The 14,522-nt window shown below is 39.3% G+C and overlaps 1 protein-coding gene across 1 annotated transcript; it reads left to right on the forward strand.

Annotated features, from left to right (window-relative positions):
• The first annotated feature begins 423 nt into the window (after positions 1 to 423).
• LOC127682563 (interferon-induced protein 44-like) lies at positions 424 to 14,089 on the forward strand. The gene is made up of 9 exons (XM_052178952.1): positions 424 to 604; positions 4,074 to 4,561; positions 5,298 to 5,346; positions 5,842 to 6,037; positions 8,780 to 8,932; positions 10,457 to 10,628; positions 12,167 to 12,267; positions 12,976 to 13,150; positions 13,416 to 14,089. Exons 2-9 carry the CDS (start codon positions 4,084 to 4,086, stop codon positions 13,469 to 13,471), a joined length of 1,380 nt encoding a protein of 459 aa, XP_052034912.1. The 5' UTR covers positions 424 to 604; positions 4,074 to 4,083; the 3' UTR covers positions 13,472 to 14,089.
• The last annotated feature ends 433 nt before the right edge of the window (positions 14,090 to 14,522 follow it).

The following is a 14,522-nucleotide window of genomic DNA, read 5'->3' on the forward strand; positions in this document are numbered from 1 at the left end:
TGTTCTATTGACCATCTTTTCTCCCCTACTTTTGGATGGTGGGCTAGAAGCGGGGAGAACCCTTGTTAAAGTAGGTTTTGAAAAATCTAAGCCCACAACTTAACTTCTAATTTGCTTGATGTTTTCAGTTTTTTTTTTTTTTTTTGACTCCAAGAAGCAGAGTTACTAACATGCATGGGGCTGCTCTAGGAAGAACAATTAAAGCATTAGCGAGTCAGGGCCAAGGACATAGGCAACCTTGTAGGAAGGGCTTTTCGAGGTAAGTTTCCATGAGTCATTGCCATTTTACACATGCCTGCATGTGGTCAGACTCAAGGATAATTTTATTTTCTGCTTGGATTTCTCTTTCTCATCCTGTTTCTTCTGGTGAGGAAAACGAAAGTTAAGTTTAAGGGCAATTAATTTGGCGTGCAGCCACCTAAACACATATCAGATCATTTCCTATTATGAGTTTCAGTTTGGTTTCTTTTCATTTTTTGTGACTCTGAAACCTAAGATAGACACAGAGCTTTCGATCCTCCAACTGCTCCACAACCCAGAAGAAAAGAGCTCTCGAGGTACTTAATTCACCCTCTAGTTCAGGTGCTCCAGGTCTCAGCAGCAGGTAAGAATTCCCACTGGGCTCCAGATCTGCCTAGTTCCCTCTGTGATCTCCAGGGTGAAGCTGGCAGGGCGACCAAACCGCTCTCCCTTCTGCTCTTTGTGTGATGAAAATGGACACGCTAACATCAGGGAGAGTGAGCTCTTGAACAGTCTCCCCTATTCCTATCGCGTTTCAACTGTGATTTGCTTCATTTAGTCAGATTCCCTTTGGAAGAAAAGCATTCCTTGGAAAGTAGAAGCCATCTCTGAGTCTCTCCTCTGTTCTCTTCTCTCCTTCTCTCACAGATGTCTGCACACATCATTGGCTTGCTTACTTCTGTGCATCTTCTGTGTGTATGAGTGCAATCTCTGATATTGCTTTATGTTAATGCTTTGTAGAGATGACACCAGACTTAGCTTTTCATGCATAGTTTGCTTTTTAAATTAAAAGAAAATTATTTGACCTTTACCCATGTTTATAAAAAATAGAGCTAATCCATTCATGCCAACTGCTCATTTGATGTTGATTTCCTGTGAAGATGTGCTAAAATGTGACTGACTGATCAATGCATGTATTCATTAACAATGCAGGCCTGACTGTGCTTTCTACTGAACTCTATGTGGTCATAAGGACAATCACAACCATTTTGTTTAAAGTATTTATTTATATTATGTTTATGAATGTATTCCTAAATGTTCATGTGTGTACCCCATACATACAGTAGAGGACAGAAGAGGCACCAGCCCCTAGAAATGGGAGTTTCAGGTCGTTGTGAGGGAGCTAGGAACTGAACCCTGGTTCTCCAGAAACGTAGCAAGTTCTCTTAATTGTTGAGCCGTCTATCCAGCCTCCAATACTAATGATTTAGAATCTCAGTATCTGGGCCAGCTGCTGGCACTGACGGACATTTATTCCTGTGTGAGATGTATGAGGCACAGTGTCATGTTACAGAATGCCTATCTCTCTGTGCTTGCCGCTGCCTCTTTGAATTGACTCTTCACATTCTTGGGCAACTTTTTACTGAGTGGTTTGTGGTTTTGATTATTCCTCTGTAGGATAGCTTTGTAGAATATCATTATAATTCCCTATACTAGTGTTTACTGTCTCTTGTTATAGGACAATTATCTGTTTACAAAGTCAATTTGATCTTCCTTTATAGTTTATATCTTTAGTGTCTTATTTCAGAAATCCAGTAATTAGAATGCCATGCAACAACCCACACTATAAATCCCATTTATCTGAATGCAACAAGATTAAAGCTATTGAAAGATAAAGAGAATCCTGCATGCCTATAGTCTGTTCATATGTCTTCTCTGGATCTCCTCAGAATTTCAACACATGGTACATGTGTGTGTCTTTGTATGTGCAGGTGCATATATACCATAGCATTTGTGGAGTTCAGAGTACAAGCTGTTGTGTCTGGACTTCCCTTCCATTTTGTTTGAAGAAATGCACTTCTTGTGCACTGCTGCATTTAGCAGGCTACCCAGCCCACATGCTTTTACCAGCTTCACCCACAAGCTTTAGTGGATTTTCCCATTTTGGATACCTTTCAGCACTAGGAATGCTGGTTTTATAGATAAGTACTACTGTGCCTGGCTTTACATTAGGTTTGAGAATTTGGATTCTGATGCTTGTACTTGCATGGCAAATACTTTTCTCACTGAAGCACCTCCCAGACTCTCGGGTACCTCCCTGAAGTTAATACATACAACTCAGGGAAGAGTTATTCTAAATGTTAAAGTGACCTTTTGTGCTGACTCCTCTGAATCTTAGATAATAATATAATTATTTATTGTCTGTGAAGTATTTTTAATATTTAAAAACAGTTTATATAATTTTTATTTTTTTAGTAACTAGTATGATGGCTGTGAACTTAGGGGTCACTGTTGGATTTACGTATCTGTTGCCTCTCTTCCTATTTCTGCTATTTGCTTTGTGAACTATTTCTTTTAAGTATATTTTCATCTTGGTCCTTTAATTTATGGCTGGACAAATCATAGTCTATGAGTGGTAAAAATGTTTTAATGACATGCATTCATGTTCATTTGTTTAGATATAGAATTAGCATCTTTTTTGTTACTATATTAAAATATCTCAGACCAGCTAACTTCATAAAGGAAACAGGTTCATTTGCAGCACAGTTCTAGATATCTGAAAGCTATGTTGTCCAGCTAAGGTACCTGTTTTCTTGTTTGTACCACTTCAAGGAGAATTGTGCTGTGGTGGTACCATATATCTGTGGAAGATATCACCTGGCCAAACCAGAAGCCAGAATCTAGACAGTCTTAGGCTTTTATAACGATTTTCTCATGAAATATGATGAGAGTGCTATGAGAAATACTTTAGTTTCTTTCAAGGGCAAACTTCTAAATTGAAGCAGTTGTTTCTCACTAGGTCCTATCTCTATATTGTTCTATCAGTCATTATCGTATTAAGGGCAAAGCTCCCAACATGAGTGATCCACACTCAAACCTCAACAGATACTGTCTATAACTGTTGTGATTGCTATGGTGACCAAGTAACCAGGGTAGAGTATTACAGGACTTTCTATGAAACCTCCAGCTATAAAAACAAGGACATGAAGACTATAATTTATAAAAGCTTAGGCACTGTCTCTGGGCAGACTCTCAGCTAGCTTGTATGAATTAACCCTGACTGTTCCTAGTTTATGCCTTTCCACTCATTCCTTCCTCCTCTGTGTCCCTGGAAAATCTCTGAAATCTGCTTCTTTGCCCAGAGACCCTCTCTCTGCCCAAAATTCCTGCCTTCTGCTTCCTGCCCAGCTATTGGCCATCAGATCTCCACTAAGTCAATCAGAAGGTGAAGGAAGATGGATATTTCCAAAATACTAAGGCAGGTGATAAGCCATAGGAAAAATACCAAATCCTTCCAGCTGGTATTCACTCTCTGCCCCTCAAGAATTAGCAATTAAATATACACAATGTATAAAAGGTTATCTCAGCAGTAGATACTATGTGATCCACAAATCATAGACAAAATATTTGATTACTAATTTTTATTGTGTATTTTTCTCTAGTCTGCAATTTACTGTCAACAAATGTTAAATTTTATTATTTATTTATTTATTTATAGACAAGCTTTCCCTGTGTAATTCTGACTAGACTGGAATACACTGTCTATATAGATTAGGGTGGATTGGAAAGCACTGTGTATGTAGATCAGATTGGCCTTACACTCACAGTCATCTACATACCTCTACCTCCTGAGTGCTGGGATTAAAGGAATGTGCCTTTATTCCCAGCCCAATGCTAACATTTAATGCTATTTATCATTTAAAAATTTTATAATATCATCATATATATGATTGTTATTCCTCCATTTCTATATATTATATTACTGGCTTCAAATTCCTAATGTGTGTTTATTGGGTCAGAGGTCAATAGAACTCACTGGAACCAAACAGAAGCTTGTACTTTCGACTGCTATATTTTGCTAGTCACTCAACTTTTATTTGTCTTTCTGTCAGTAACAGGAACATGGGAGTGACATCCAGATTGACATGGATCGAGGAAAAGATTCTGGAAAAGCTGCTTGGGGATGCATCTTTGACTCTTCTTTATCAGTCTAGCGTTCATAACAATTGCCTTCTTGAGATGACTAAGAAATGTTCTCTTCAGGGATCCACATTGACAGTATTTCACCTGGAGGAAGATGTTGTTCTAGGTGTTTTTATGCTGGAGGATTTTCCCAGTTCAGACTCTGAAAAGCTGTGTAATTGTGCTTGGTTTTCATTAAAAAAGAATAATAGCTCTGGAATATCAGCTTTATTTTTGAACACCCAAGTAGCAGTTGATTCTAAAGATCAGATGATTTTCTTAAACAGTGGTTCGTCACTCTTTGTGACTCCACTTAGAGGCTGCAGTCTTGTTGTAGATGACACAATAATGAAAGAACTAGAACTCATTCCTAAACATAAGCCTCAAACAGTGGAATGTGAAATTTTTCGAGTTGATGGTATGTACAAAAGGATAATCTGCTTCTACGTTTGGTCCTAGCGTTTGTAGTTTATGCATTACTGTTGGTGTGTAAGGGCAAGGTGATGATGAGCCTGTTGTGCACTGAGGACCCAGGGCTACAACTACTGTGAGCAAAGAGATTTAAGATGTGCATGTGTGAAGACAGCGGCAGTCTTGCTGCATCTGCTCCTCTGCTGTACCCACAAACAAACACATTTTAAATGTGCATTCACTTATATCTTTCCTTGTTCTGTAAAACTGTAAAAATGTTGTAAGAATGCTTCCACACCGGAACAAGGAATTTGGGGTACCATAAATCTTGTGTTCCCTGGTCATGGTAACTCAAAAAGACTCCAGAATAAACCATCTCTTATTCCCATAAAACAGAAAGACAGGGCTGGAGATGAAGTTAAGACAGGAGAGAGGAGAGGGAAGCTGAAGGGACAGAAGGACATAGCAGAGAGATCAGGAGGGTGAACCCATTATATAATTGCAGAGCTCTGTCTTTTCTCCTCTTCTCAGGATGTTGCCAACCTGAGCTCTCAGTTGAAAAAACCAGGATTAAACAAGCAGACCAGCCCCGTTTGAGGCAGCAGTTGGGGAGTGGGGGAGTGGGGGGTTGGGGGGTGGGGGTTGGGGGGTGGGGGGGTGGGAGGTGGGGGGTGGGGGGGAGACTTGACCACAGACAGCCAAACAAATCAGGGAGTTTACTATGATGTGCTTATTTTCTGTAGGCATTAAGAAAAATTTCAGCTTCATAAAGAAGGTGATGACTGCTGAACAGTAAGTTAGGTTTTGACACCTGTTACTCATTTTATTGAGAGTAATTGCATTAAGTGCTGACAACAAACTAATGGGAAAGATAAAAAAAATCATATTACTTGGAATGATAATAGTTGTTGACACACAATAGTCCAGTTAATTAAAAAACCACACCCCTAATTTATAGATGCAAGTGTATTTTTATTTCCCTTTAATATATTTCATTCCGAATAATCACTTACCTTCAGTTTTAATATCCTCCAAAATTTGTGTTCTAATGTTGAAATGGCTTGTTACAGGTTAAGATTTCATTCTGCTATGTAAATGCAACATATCTAAGTATAAAATATATAACCTGGGGTGTTTATAGTGTTATACTTAGTACATTATAAAACTACTATCAAAAGAAGCATGTAGCTATACCTATCCCTAAAATGGAAGAAATGGGAGTTCTAAGGTAATTATAGAGCTTTGAGGAAGAACTGCTGTTGTATTTAATTTCTGCATTCCAAACAGGCACCGAGGAAAATTACTCTCTGCTCTCAGAGACTACAGGCCTTATGAGGACTTGACTTCAGAAGTTCGTATTCTCTTGGTGGGCCCAGTAGGTTCAGGAAAGTCCAGTTTTGTCAACTCAGTGAAGTCTGCTTTCCAAGGCCGCCTAACTCGCCAGGCCATTGTGGGATCTGAGGAAAGCAGCATCACCAAGCAGGTAAGTTACCTACGAGTTTGTAAAAGTTTGCGATTTGCAGGTTATACTGAATGTATTTGTCTATTTCTTTGTAATTTTTTCTTACACATAACCTTCTTCATAATATATAATTAGATGTTAAGTGAATAGAAAAAAACATTGTATCAGAATTATCTCTATTCAATAATATCCAGAGAAACCTTTTGTTTTTACAGAATCAAGAATTAGTTACATTAAAAACACCTTTTTGTACTTCTTGGCAAATACACTATAAGACTATAGCATCTCTTTGCCATTGGTTGTATACTTAAGAACTCAGAACATTTATAACACTTTCACAAATTGCATCTTGTTTCTTTCTTTTTTAAAAAAATTGGATATTTTATTTACTTAAATTTCAAATGCTATCCCCTTTCCCCTCTACAAAGCCCCTATTCCATTCTCCCTTACCCTGTTTCTATGAGGATGCCCACCCCCCCCCCCCCCATACACACACTCTTCCCACACCACCCCAGCCTTCCTCTACACTGGGGCATTGAACCTTCATAGGACTGAGGGCTTCTCCTCCCACTGATGTCAGATAAGGCCCCTTCAGCTCCTTCAGTCCTTTCCCTAACTTCTCTATTGTGGTACCTGTGCTCAGTTTGATGGTTGGCTGTGAGCATTGGAGTCTGTATTGGTCGGGATCTGGCAGAGCCTCTCAGGAGACAGCTGTATCAGGCTCCTGTCAGTAAGCATTTCTTGGCCTCAGCAATAGCATCTGGATTTGGTGTCTGCATGTGGGATGGGTCCCCAGGTGGAACAGTCTCTGGATGGCCTTTCCTTCAGTATCTGCTCTACTCTTTGTCCCTGTATTTCCTTTAGACAGGAGCAATTCTGGGTTAAAATTATGGAGATAGGTGGATGGCCCCATCCCTTAACCAGGAGCCACGTCTAACTTCTGGATATGGTCTCAACAGGTTCTCCCTCCACTTTTGGGGTATTTAGCTAATGTCATCCCCATGTGAAGTCCTGGGAGGCTCTTGCTTTCCTGGCATCTTGACCTTTCTGGTTGCTACCCCCAGTTCCCATCTTATTAGTGAATGCATACCATGTGTGTTATTTTGTGACTGAGTTACCTCATTAGGATATTTTCTAGATCCATCCATTTGCCTGCAAATTTCATGAAGTCATTGTTTTTAATAACTGACTAGTATTCCATGTATGTAAATGTACCACATTTTCTGTATCCATTCCTCTGTTGAGGGACGTCTGGGTTGTTTCCAGATTCTGGTTATTATAAATAAGGCTGCTACAAACACAGTGGAACATGTGTCCTTGTTATATGTTGGAGCATCTTCTGGATATATGCCTATGAGTGGTAGAGTTTGGTCCTCAGGTAGTAAGTACGATGTCCAATTTTCTGAGGAACCACAAGACTGATTTCCAGAGTGGTTATACCAGCTTGCAATCCTACCAACAGTGGAGGAGTGTTCTTCTTTCTCCACATCCTCGCCAACATCTGCTGTCACCTTAGTTTTTGATCTTAGCCATTCTGACTTGTGTGAGGTGGAATCTTAGGGTCATTTTGATTTGCATCTCCCTGATAACTAAGGATGTTGAACATTTCTTAAGGTGCTTCTTGGCCATTCAATTGTCCTCAGTTGAGAATTCTCTGTTTAGCTCTGTTCCCCATTTTAAATAGGGTTATTTGGTTCTCTTGAGTTTAACTTCTCAAGTTCTTTGTGTATATTGGATATAAGTCCTCTATCAGATGTAGGATTGGTAATGATCTTTTCCAAATCTGTTGGCTTCAATTTTATCCTATTGACAGTGTCCTTTGCCTTACAGAAGCTTTGCAATTTTATGAGGTCCCATTTGTCAATTCTTGATCTTAGCGCATAAGCAATTAGTGTTCTGTTCAGTAAATTTTCTCCTGTGCCCATGTGCTCAAGGCTCTTCCCCACTTTCTCTTCTATTAGATTCAGTGTATCTGGTTTTATGTGGAGGTCCTTGATCTACTTGGACTTGAGCTTTGTACAGGGAGATTAGAATGGATCAATTTGCAATCTTCTACATGCTGACAGTCAGTTGAACCAAAATAGCTGGATATAAAATTAACTCAAACAAATCAGTAGCCTTCCTATACTAAAAGGATAAATGGGCTGAGAAAGAAATTGGGGAAATGATACCCACTCATAACAGTCCTAAATAATATGAAATATCTTGGTGTGACTCTAATCAAGCAAGTAAAAGATATGTACAACAAGAACTTCAAGTCTCTGAAGAAAGATATCAAAGAAGACCTCAGAAGATGGAAAGATCTCCCATGCTCATGGATTGGCAGGATTAATATAGTAAAAATGTTCATCTTGCCAAAAGCAATCTACAGATTCAATGCAATCCACATTTTGTTTCTTGATGTAGATTTATTCAACATGTCAGCATAGTCTGCTAAGTCAAGGCAAGATGCTATAAAATAAATCAAATCTATTAAGCATTAACTGAAATGCTTCAATGTCTGAACTGTGGTGATGTTATAGATGGGTTTTGAAATTTCTAATAGAGTGCAGTGTAGAGCATCTCCTGTACCGCGTGTGGAAGAACTGTGACTACACAGCTTGATATGGTTACTCATGCCTTAACCTCAGTGCTCTAAGGCTGAGGTAGGAGGATCATGCTGGTTCCAGGCCACTCACTATATTAAAACACCAACAATTTCCCCCTTTTTCTCTTGTCTTGAATGCTAACAAATATACTTTAACATGGTATTTTTTTTTACAGTACAGAGTTTATTCTATTAAAGATGGAAAAAGTGGGGAAACACTCCCATTTATGCTGTGTGATTCAATGGGGCTGGAGGAGAGGGAAGACGTGGGGCTGTGTGTGGATGACATTCCTCACATCCTAAAAGGCTTTGTACCAGACAGATATCAGGTAAGATGTCCTCCACTCCAAGACACTTTAAATTTTCTCATTGTTTTTCACCCTACAAGACCATTTGGGCTGCCACATATGATTCTAACACTAATATACATGTACATATACATGTATGTGTATATATGTATACACATACACATACATATACATATATGTCTCTCTCTCTCTCTCTCTCTCTCTCTGTGTGTGTGTGTGTGTGCCCTCATGTTCTATGCCATTGAGAAATAAAACTAAATGGCAGGATTTGACTTATCAAAATTCCAGGAGAGGTTCACAGGATTGTTCTGTTTACATGGTTCTTTTCATAATGCCAACCATGAGTGAAGAAGTCATTTAAGTAGTAAAACCAGTGGTAGTTTAATTTTGTGTATGTTTAAGTGTAGAGAAGATATTAGAATAATTATCTACCCTCTGCTGGAGTATTCCATAAGAGTGGGGCAATGCTATCTCATGCCAGGATCTGCATAAATGAGTAACCATGAAAGAAGTTACATAATGACTTGTATAAGCCTTGGATTTTAAACATATGAAATGTAAAAATATCACAGCCTGTGTCCTAGGACATCTGAGAATATCAATCCATTGTAAGCGCTCATAGAGTTAACAATTTAGCACCTTACTTTCAGCTGAGAATTGGCTTCCATTTCCAGCCACTGGTCCTTTGTCTTCCCTCTCAGTTGAGCTCCATTGAAAAGCTTGCTTGATTATGTGATCATTCACCATTCAAAATCTGTTTCTTAAAAATATAATTTGTTCTAGACATGAAAAGAATCACTGAAAAAATACATAGTTAATTAAAAGCACAGGCATTATTTCTGAGAGACTCACAGTCTAGTTAGGTCAAGGAATTACAGTTACAGGAGGGAATAAAGCAGAAAGATGGGGAGAGTCATGTCACTAAGGCCCTCAGGTTTGATAGCAAGGAAACAGTCAACTCATTCCATCAATACACACACACACACACACACACACACACACACACACACACACACAGAGAGAGAGAGAGAGAGAGAGAGAGAGAGAGAGAGTACATTCTTCAATGTTTGCTATGTTTTGCAATCTATCTTGTTTGTGGTAAGCACACTAACTTGGAACTTGATATTTCTTTTATTTGACTTTATCCTATTTTGCCTTGAAAAATAAGAAGGAATCCCAGTCTTTAAGTTTAACTGTTATTCATTCTCTCCTCTCTGACTGCCTCTTGAATGCATGAGTCCAGTTAAGCATGCAAAATTCTCAAAGAGGAACCTTTGAAGATGCCTAGTGAATCTTAATGGTATTTGCTTCTGGATATTGGAGATTTGAGTTAGATTTTAAAAGTATTCTTTGCCTTTTCCTTTAACCATTACAGTGGTTAGTTAACATTTTTACTATAACAGCAAAGCCATTTGTCTCTGAGAAAACTCTGGTGAGATCTTGGCAGTGAGAAACAAGCTGGGAAGAGGCTTTAACTGAGCAACCAGGGAAGAAGTTGGGGAAAGAGGCTCTGCAACGCGAGTCTCCACTTCTGTTTCTGTACAGTTCAACCCCTGTGCACCATTTAAACTGAAACACCACACTTACGCCGCCACTCCACCTCTGAAGGACAGGATTCACTGCGTGGCCTTTGTCTTAGACATCAACTCTGTTAATACACTCTCAGATAAAATGGTGGCAAAGCTGAAGAAGATTCGCAAAGATGTGGTAGACTGTGGTAAGTCTCATTGTATAAACGTTGAAAGTTTTGAAATGATTACAATTTCCTAGGAAGTAACAGAGAAAGTAGTAAAGAGGCGCATGTTCTGCAACTTTGGCCAATGTCCTGAGCCCCAAGTTGGTGGCAAGCGCAGAAGGGATCATTGAAAAACTTGCCTAATAGACATATGTTAGCCTTCAGAATTGAAGGCCTAGGCTGTCTATAGGTTTCATTTGTATAATCCTCTTGTGGTTTTTAAAAGGACTCACCTTTTCACAGGAACTAGCTAAAAGGACTAAAATCAGGAAGATGGCACTGATATACTGTTTTAATTATACATAGCAATTCATGAATGCATAGCTTTGTCTACAACCCAGGATACAGAATCATCTCATCTCCACAAAGATAATTATACTCTAACTATTCACCATCCTTAAATATCTGTGACCACATCTTTATGGTTACACCTTCACTTGAGAATAGTAGATAAATAGGATAATTCATAGACAACATTTTGAGAATGGCTGTTTTAACTTGGCCTAACTAACACCCTTTCAAGTTCATGGTGTCAGACCTTCTATGTAGTGACTGCTTACTCTTTGGCTGTTGAGTAATATTCCCTGGTATAGGTATACCAGGATGTGTTTACCCATTGTCTAAATATTTCAATATTAATTTAAATATTGTAACAAAAATGTTTCTGAACATTAGTGCTTTAACTTTTTAGGGAGCATAGTTCCCTAAGGGTAAGACTTCCATGTCATGAAGAAAGTATATATTAATTTAAAAAAATTACTAAAATGCTACTCAGAGAAATTACTCCATGTTACATTCCAATTAGGACTATATGATCAATCCAGGTTTTCTATATTATTTCTAATATTTGGTATTATTGTCATTATTAAAAATTAATGTCTGTAGTAGATATTTAGAAACATATTATCATAGTCTTAATTTGCCTTACCTAATCGACTCTTTAGTTCAGTGGTTCAGTAGTTATAGTTCTCATTTTAAAAGTAGGATCTCTCAGACCCTGAACCACCAACCAGGCAGCATACACCAGCTATATGAGGCCCCCAACACATATACAGCAGAGGACTGCCAGGTCTGGACTCAGTCAGAGAAGATGCACCTAACCTTTGAGAGACTTGGGCCCCCAGGGAGTGGGGAGATCTGGTGGGCTAGGGGTGGGGTGGGGACATCCTCTTGGAGATGGGGGTAGGGTGGGGTGGGGTGGAGGGCAGAGGTGTGGGATATGGAAGAGTCAGATGGTAGACAGGGAATGGGATAAAGTCTGTACTGTAAAAAAAGATTAGAAAATAAGAATTTTCAAAAAGCCTATCAAGTTTTTAGATTTACGGTGTGAGTTTAGATATACTTCAAAGTAAGTTCTCTTTTTGGAATGAAGCAACCTTTGGAAGATCTTGCTCCATACTGAGATTATTGGGAATATTTTACATCCAACTTTTCAAATCATGTTACAAAGAACAGTGTTTGTACATGCATTTAAAAAGTCACTTGGCACATTCCTATAATAATGCATCTGTTTGATTCAGGTGTAGGACATGTAGCCTTGCTTACAAATGTGAAAGACTGTGATGAAGTTCTTGATGACAATTTTGTGAACATGACAGAAAGTGTGACTTCTTTAAATGAGGTAAAACGTGGTGCTTATAACCAGATGATATGGGGATAAACTCACAGCTATGTTCTCGCTCACTGTCTTCTTTCTCTCCCCAAGCTTAATGTTTGTGAGTGCATGCATGTATGTGTGTGTGTGTGTGCATGCATGTATGTGCGTGTGTTTGTGTGTGCATGCATGTATGTGCGTGTGTTTGTGTGTGCATGCATGTATGTGTATGTGTTTGTGTGTGCATATGTGTGTGTGTGCACATGCACATGATTATTCATATGTGAAATGAGAATTAGGCCAAGGTGGGTTCAGTTCTGCAAGTCTGATGCTCAGAAGCTGATATCAGAGGATTGCAAGTTTAAGGCCTGTTTCGGTCTGCAGAGTAAATTCAAGACTATGTTTCAAAATAAAAAGCAACATGGGGATGTAGACATAGCTTAATGAGAGGGTACATGCAAGCGTGTTTGAGGCCTTGAGTTCAGTCCTCATTAGTACAAACAATTGGACTGATTCTCTGTTCAGTCCAGGTTATCTGTTGCTTTACAACCATAATTATCCATGTTATAATTGTATTATGAAGAGGATTGATCAAGCCATTACCATTTCAGTTTTTACCATTAATTGTACTTAATATTCAGTTAATTTTTTAGCATGATATACTTCATATGTAAACATATGTATGCTTCATAAATATATTTTTACATAAAACAATCTTAAATACATTTCCCACAGGTTCAGAATGTCCGGCACATGCTAAATGTTCCTATAGGTAATATCTTGATGGTCAGCAATTACGCTTCGGAGCTAAGGTTGGAGCCTATGAAGGATGTTTTGATCTTGGCTGCACTCAGGCAGATGCTGAGGGCCGCGGATGACGCCTTCGCGGACTTGCCTCTCCAGCACTCTGGTACCCTGGCTCCTTTCTAAAGCACGTCTTTGGGAAACCCTCAGCTATAGTTCAGTGGGGTATTTGGGGCCCGTTTCCCAAACCCTGGCATGTATTGTAATATGTGCTAATTTCTTCTTTTGCTTGTCTTGTTTTGGAGCAATCTGAGGATTGGCAGATGCTCCTGTGACAGTAGTGTCCCTGATTTTAGCTCAAGCCTGACTGCCCCAAGGAGAGGTGCTCTGCTGAAAGCCTTTGTTAATGTTTGCTGTTCTGTTTTTGACAGCATCAGCTGATGGCTCATTCAATGAGTCAGACATCGAAAATGAAGGCGAACCCTGAGAACTGCAGAGAAGAAAGATGCCCTAGGACAAATGGGCTTCCATATGACCACAGCACCTATAGCTTTATGTGTGAGAGGAGACCCACCTGGGACTGAAACGGGCTCACGGACCATCTGACACGTGTGCACATCTACATGTGTCTTTCTCAAGCTTCTCAGGCAAATCAAGCGCATTGCTTTTGCTTCTCCGCCACATTATGCAACTCTCTGCGCCCTAGTTGATTGCACAGCAGTTACAAAATGATGTGGAGATCTGCTATTCCAAGTAGAGAATGAGTTCTTGAGAAACAGGGCTCGATTTTCCTTGTAGTCTCAGAGCTCTTAACAAGGTCTAGTAAGCATTGAGGATCCTCATGATATCTGCTCTGGGCCACTTTCTCTAACGATGATATTTACTTGGATCCTCTACTCCAATGGATAGGAAGACACGGAGAATGAGATATGGGAGAAAGGACAAGGAAATAAAGAGTGGGGAGGGCTTTGCTTGTCTCTGGCTGAAAGCATGAATGTCTCTAAACAAATTTAAATAAATTGGAAAGAGCCAATATTTGTTAACAACTTCATTAATTATAGTAATGTTTTAATTTCAGAAAATAAAGTCTCTTCCTGAATGGTTCCATGCTTGATTTTAATTTTTATAAATTTTTATTTATTGGATATTTTATTTATTTACATTTCAAGTTATCCCCTCTCCCAGTTTCTCCACTGGAAACTCCCTATCCCATCTTCCCTCCTCCTGCTTCTATGAGGGTGCTCCCTCATCCACCCACCCACTCCTACCTCACCACCCTGGCATTCTCCTACACTGGGACATCAAGCCTTCCCAGGACCAAGGGCCTCTCTTCCCATTTATGCACAACAAGGCCATCCTCTGCTACATATACAGCTGGAGCCATGGGTCCTTCCATGTATACTCTTAGTCGACTGAATCCCAAAACATCATAGCTGTGTGCTCAAAGTAGAACTATTGAGAGATCAAATCTACTAGTCATCAAGGAGAGTTGTCATACAAGTCTTCCAAATGGTTCTGAAGTCCCCCTGGTAGCTGTC

This window comes from Apodemus sylvaticus, chromosome 4, assembly GCF_947179515.1.
Source record: "Apodemus sylvaticus chromosome 4, mApoSyl1.1, whole genome shotgun sequence".
In the NCBI taxonomy this organism is placed as follows: Eukaryota; Metazoa; Chordata; class Mammalia; order Rodentia; family Muridae; genus Apodemus; species Apodemus sylvaticus.